A 7,027-nucleotide genomic window follows, 5' to 3' on the forward strand; every position below is an offset into this window, starting at 1 on the left:
TCATTGATTTGGTTGCTCTCTTCCTTTTTATATATATATAGATTTTTTTCCTTTTTCTCTTTCTGTGAGTGTGTATGTGTGTGCTTCTTTGTGTGACTTTGTCTGTATACATTTGCTTTTATCATTTGTCCTAGCGTTCTGTCTGTCCATTTTTTGTTTTTTTTAGTATAGTTTTTAGCACTTGTTATCATTGGTGGATTTCTTTTTTGGTTTGGTTGCTCTCTTCCTTCCTTTTTCTTTCTTTCTTTTTTTATTACTTTTTAATTTTCTTATTTTTAATAATTTTCATTTTAATAACTTTATTTTATTTTTTTCTTTCTTTCCTTTTTTTCTCCCTTTTCTTCTGAGCTGTGTGGCTGACAGGGTCTTGGTGCTCTAGCAGGTTGTCAGGCCTGAGCCTTTGAGATGGAATAGTTGAGTTCAGGACATTGGCCCACCAGAGACCTCCTGGCTCCATGTAATATCAAACACCAAAAGCTCTCCCAGAGATCTCCATCTCGACGTTAAGACCCAGCTCCACTCAATGACCAGCAAGCTCCAGTGTTGGACACCCTATGCCACACAACTAGTAAGACAGGAACACAAGCCCAACCATTAGCAGAGAGGCTGCCTGAAATCATAATAAGGTCACAGACACCCCAAAACACACCACCGGATGTGGTTCTGCCTACCAGAAAGACAAGATCCAGCCTCATCCACCAGAATACAGGCACAAGTCCCCTCCACTAGGAAGCCTACACAACCCACTGAACCAAACTTAACCACTGGAGGAAGAGAAGAAAAACAACTGGAACTATGAACCTGCAGCCTGCAAAATGGAGACCCCAAACACAGTAAGATGGGCAAAATGAGAAGACAGAGAAATATACAGCAGATGAAGGAGCAAGGTAAAAACCCACCAGACCAAACAAATGAAGAGGAAATAGGCAGTCGACCTGAAAAAGAATTCAGAGTAATGATACTAAAGATGATCCAAAATGATACTAAAGATGGAAATAGAATGGAGAAAATAAAAGAAACATTTAACAAGAACCTAAAAGAACTAAAGAGCAAACAAACAATGATGAACAACACAATAAATGAAATTAAGAATTCTCTAGAAAAAATCAACAGGAGAATAACTGAGGCAGAAGAACAGATAAGTGACCTGGAAGATAAAAGAGTGGAAATAAATACAACAGAGCAGAATAAAGAAAAAACAATGAAAAGAATTGAGGACAGTCTCAGAGACCTCTGGGACAATGTTAAATGCACTAACATTCGAATGATACGGGTCCCAGAAAAAGAAGAGAAAAAGAAAGGGACTGAGAAAATATTTGAAGAGATTATATCTGAAAACTACCCTAATATGGGAAGGGGAATAGTCAGTCAAGTCCAGAAAGCACAGACAGTCCCATACAGGATAAATCCAAGGAGAAACATGCCAAAATACATATTAATCAAACTATCAAAAATTAAATACAAAGAAAAAATATTAAAAGCACTGAGGGAAAAGCAACAAAGAACATGCAAGGCAATCTCCATAAGATTAGCAGCTGATCTTTCAGCAAAAACTCTGCAAGCCAGAAGGGAGTGACAGGACATATTTAAAGTGATGAAAGGGAAAAACCAGCAACCAAGATGACTCTACCCAGCAAGGATCTCATTCAGCTTCAACGGAGATATTAAAACCTTGACAGACAAGCAAAAGCTAAGAGAATTCAGCACCACCAAACGATCTTTGCAACAAATGCTAAAGAAACTTCTCTAAGCAGGAAACACAAGAGAAGGAAAAGACCTACAATAACAAACCCAAAACAATTAAGAACATGGTAATAGGAACATACATATCAATAATTAACTTAAATGGATTAAATGCTACAACCAAAAGACATAGACTGACTGAATGCATCCAAAAACGAGACCCATATATATGCTATCTACAAGAGATTGTCTTCAGACCCAGGGACACAGACAGAATGCAAGTGAGGGATGGAAAAAGATATTCCATGCAAATGGAAATCAAAAGAAAGCTAGAGTAGCAATTCTCATATCAGACAGAATAGACTTTAAAATAGAGACTATTATAAGAGACAAAGAAGGACACCACATAATGATCAAGGGATCAATCCAAGAAGAAGATATAATAATTGTAAGTATTTATGCACCCAACATAGGAGCACCTCAGTACATAAGACACATGCTAACAGCCATAAAAGGGGAAATCAGCAGTAACACAATCATAGCAGGGGACTTTAACACCCCATTTTCACCAGTGGACAGATCATCCAAAATGAAAATAAATAAGGAAACACAAACTTTAAATGATACATTAAACAAGATGGACTTAATTGATATTATTAGGAAATTCCATCCAAAAATAACAGAATATACTTTCTTCTCAAGTGCTCATGGAACATTCTCCAGGATAGATCATATCTTGGGTCACAAATCAAGCCTTGGTAATTTTAAGAAAATTGAAATCATATCAAGTATCTTTTCCGACCACAGTGCTGTAAAACGAGATATCAATTACAGGAAAAATCTATAAAAAATACAAACACATGGAGGCTGAACAATACACTATTAAATAACCTAGAGATCACTGGTGAAATCAAAGAGGAAATCAAAAAATACCTAGAAACAAATGACAATAAAAACACAACGACCAAAAACCTATGGGATTCAGCAAAAGCAGTTCTAAGAGGGACGTTTATAGCAATACAATCCTACCTCAAAAAACAAGAGAAATCTCAAACAACCTAACCTTACAGCTAAAGCAATTAGAGAAATAAGAACCAAAAAAACCCCAAAGTTAACAGAAGGAAAGAAATCATAAAAATCAGACCTGAAATAAATGAAAAAGAAATGAAAGAAATGATAGCAAAGATCAATAAAACTAAAAGCTTGTTCTTTGAAGAGATAAACAAAGTTGATGAACCATTAGCCAGACTTATCAAGAAAAAAAACAGAAAAGACTCAAATTAACAGAATTAGAAATGGAAAAGGAGAAGTAAGAAGTGACACTTCAAAAATCCAAAGGATCATGAGAGATTACTACAACCAACTATATGCCAATAAAATGGACAACCTGGAGGAAATGGACAAATTCTTAGAAAAGCACAACCCTCTGAGACTGAACCAGGAAGAAATAGAAAATATAAACAGACCAATCACAAGCACTGATATTTAAACTGTGATTAAAAATTTTCCAATAGACGGCGCGGAGCGCGGCGGTGGCGGGAGCGGCGTCGAGTGTCTCCGGTCGCCCATCTGTGGCCAGGCAGCCAAGCAGCCTAGCAGCCAGTCAGCTCGCCGCCGGCGGCCAGGCAGCCAACCATGCTCAACTTCGGCGCTTCTCTCCAGCAGGCTGCAGAGGAAAGAATGGAAATGATTTCTGAAAGATCAAAAGAGAGTGTGTATTCCTGGAACAAAACTGCAGAGAAAAGTGACTTTGAAGCCGTAGAAGCACTTATGTCAATGAGCTGCAGTTGGAAGTCTGATTTTAAGAAATACATTGAAAGCAGACCCGTTACTCCAGTGTCTGATATGTCAGAAGAAGAGAATCTGCTTCCTGGTACACCTGATTTTCATACAGTCCCAGCATTTTGTTTGACTCCACCTTACAGTCCCTCTGACTTTGAACCCTCTCAAGTGTCAAATCTGCTGGCACCAGCGCCATCTACTGGACACTTCAAATCATTGTCAGATACTGCCAAGCCTCACATTGCTGCTGCACCTTTCAAAGAGCCCAGTACATGCCCCCAAACTCCCCAAGGCTCAGGCAGCAAGTGTGATTCGTCATACAGCTGATGCCCAGCTGTGTAACCACCGATCTTGCCCAGTGAAAGCAGCCAGCATCCTTAACTATCAGGACAATTCTTTTCGAAGAAGAACCCACCTAAATGCTGAGGCTGCAAGAAAAAACATACCTTGTGCAGCTGTGTCACCAAACAGATCCAAACGTGAGAGAGACACAGTAGCAGGTGTTGAAGAGAAAGCAAGTGCTGCACTTTATGACTTTTCTGTGCCTTCCTCAGAGACAGTAATCTGTAGATCTCAGCCGGTCCCCATGTCCCCACAACAAAAGTCGGTCTTAGTCTCTCCACCTGCAGTATCGACAGGGGGAGTGCCACCTATGCCCGTCATCTGCCAGATGGTTCCCCTCCCTGCAAACAACCCAGTTGTGACAACAGTCGTCCCCAGCACTCCACCCAGTCAGCCGCCAGCCATCTGCCCACCTGTTGTATTCATGGGCACTCAGGTGCCCAATGGCGCCGTCATGTTTGTTGTACCCCAGCCCGTTGTTCAGAACCCAAAGCCTCCAGTGGTGAGCCCAAATGGCACCAGACTCTCTCCCACTGCCCCTGCTCCAGGGTTTTCTCCTTCAGCAGCAAAAGTCACTCCTCAGATTGACTCATCAAGGATAAGAAGTCACATCTGTAGCCATCCAGGATGTGGCAAGACATACTTTAAAAGTTCTCATATGAAGGCCCACATGAGAACGCATACAGGAGAAAAACCTTTTAGCTGTAGCTGGAAAGGTTGTGAAAGGAGGTTTGCCCGTTCAGATGAACTGTCCAGACACCGACGAACCCACACAGGTGAGAAGAAATTCGCCTGTCCCATGTGTGACCGGCGGTTCATGAGGAGCGACCATTTGACCAAACATGCCCGGCGCCATCTGTCAGCCAAGAAGCTACCAAACTGGCAGATGGAAGTGAGCAAGTTAAATGACATTACCCTACCTCCAACCCCTGCTCCCACACAGTGACAGACGGATGGCGAAGAATCAGACTAACTTTGGTCACAGCCAGAAGCCAGTGGTGATATAAAAATGCTTCCACTGCAAGTCTGTGGCCCTCCAGTGCGGGCTGCAAGCAGAAGCCCCACGGCCTGGGGAGAAGGCCCAGCCTGGGTTAGATGGTAAGAAGTGCTATGGCCTCAGGCAGCTCAAAGAGTGGCAGGACTCATTTCTTACCACGTAAGAGAGATGAGAAAGTTTTTATTCCTTTCAATATCTTTTGAAGGTTTCAGGTGAGGTCAGCCCAATCACAGGTAGCACAGATTTTGAATTTGTGTGCACAATTTATTACTTTACTTTCACCATTTATACTTGAGACCAACTTTTCAATGTGATTCTTCAAAAGCACTGGTTTCAAGAGTGTAGAGACTGGAAGTAAACTTTACGGTACAGAGATGGAGATGTAAAATTGATTTGTATTATCGCGAATATTATTATCCTTTCCTAGAGTTATCTTGTTTACTATTCTTAGTCTTTCCATTCAACTTCGTGGACATGGTTGTTAAATATATCTAGAACTAGCATTTTTACACTAGTTGCTGACGTTTGGAATTGAGCAACTGTATATTGCTGAAGAGGTCCCAAAGAATTGGAATCCTCATTAATTTAATTGCTTTGAAGTGTAGCTTCAGGGTTTTTTTTTTTTGCGTTTTTGTTTTAAAAGTTTAACAAATGACTATAACTAGGCATTTTATTATGCTTTGAACCTTAGTTGGCTGCAGTTCCCTGTGTAGATTTGAAAATTGTACACCAATGTGTTTTCCGTAGACTCTAAAATACACTGCACTTTGTTTCGAAAAAAAATTGAAGACGAAAACACATATTGTAAAGAAGGGATATTAAGGATTTTAGATAACTCCTTCAAAAAGATGGCTTAGGTCATCAGTAAAGTACCCTTATGTTATGAGGATATAACATGTGCTTTATTGAATTAGAAAGTGAGTGAACATTATTCACAAGTGGACAAATGTCCTGTTAATTTATAGGAGTTTTTTTTTGGGGGGGGGGGAATGTCAAAGTAGATAGGTAGAAAAATAATTAGGACATTCACTTTTGTTAGCAGTATTTCTGTTATATTCTGTTTTGTATAGTGGATGATATATACAGTGGTGAAACAAAGTCAGTTGTTTAAAATATATAGTGAAAAACGTCATTATGTCTTTCCATTTAACATTTTTCTCTATATTGGGTGTAGATTCCTGCCATCAAAACTTTGGACCCTTGGAAAACAAAAAAGAATTTTCTTTTAATAAAAAAAATCCTTGTGATTTACAATTTGCACAATATTTCTTTTGTTGTACTTTATATCTTGTTTACAATAAAGAATTTCCTTTGGTATAAAAAAAATCTTCCAATAAACAAAATCCCAGGACCAGACAGCTTCACAGGTGAATTCTATCAAACATTTAGAGAAGATATAACACCTATCCTTCTCAAACTCTTCCAAAATATAGCACAGGGAGGAACACTCCCAAACTCGTCTACAAGGCCACCATCACCCTGATACCAAACCAGACAAAGATGTCACAAAGAAAGAAAACTACAGGCCAATATCTCTGATGAACATAGATGCAAAAATCCTCAGCAAAATACCAGCAAACAGAATCCAACAGCACATTAAAAGGGTCATACACCATAATCAACTGGGGTTTATCCCAGGAATGCAAGCATTCTTCAGTATATACAAATGAAGCAATGTGATACACCATATTAGCAAACTGAAGGATAAAAACCATATGATCATCTCAATAGATGCATGAAAAGCTTTTGACAAAATTCAGCACACACTTATGGTAAAAACCCTCCAGAAAATAGGCATAAAGAGAACTTACCTCAATATAATGAAGACCATATATGACAAAGCCACAGCCAACATCGTCCTCAATGTTGAATGACTGAAACAATTTCCACTAAGATCAGGAACAAGACAAGGTTGTCCACTCTCCCCACTATTCAGTGTACTTTTGGAAGTTTTAGCCATATCAATCAGAGAAGAAAAAGAAATAGATGGAATCAAAATGAGAAAAGAAGAAGTAAAGCTGTCACTGTTTGCAGATGACATGATACTATACATAAAGAATTCTAAAGATGCTACCAGAAAACTACTAGAGCTAGTCAATGAATATGGTAAAGTAGCAGGATACAAAATTAATGCACAGAAATCTCTTACATTCCTATACACCAATAATGAAAAATCTGAAAGAGAAATTAAGGAAACCCTCCCATTTACCATTGCAACAAAAA

General features: G+C 39.2%; 1 protein-coding gene across 1 annotated transcript; it reads left to right on the plus strand.

Annotated features, from left to right (window-relative positions):
* The first annotated feature begins 3,210 nt into the window (after window positions 1–3,210).
* LOC308616292 (Krueppel-like factor 10) lies at window positions 3,211–5,928 on the plus strand. Its single transcript, XM_081232578.1, is given in 2 exon segments — window positions 3,211–3,728; window positions 3,730–5,928. Coding segments are annotated over 2 exon segments (1,434 nt in total). The 5' UTR covers window positions 3,211–3,318; the 3' UTR covers window positions 4,754–5,928.
* The last annotated feature ends 1,099 nt before the right edge of the window (window positions 5,929–7,027 follow it).

This window comes from Mesoplodon bidens (assembly GCF_964165515.1).
Source record: "Mesoplodon bidens genome assembly, chromosome: 4".
Lineage (NCBI taxonomy): Eukaryota > Metazoa > Chordata > Mammalia > Artiodactyla > Ziphiidae > Mesoplodon > Mesoplodon bidens.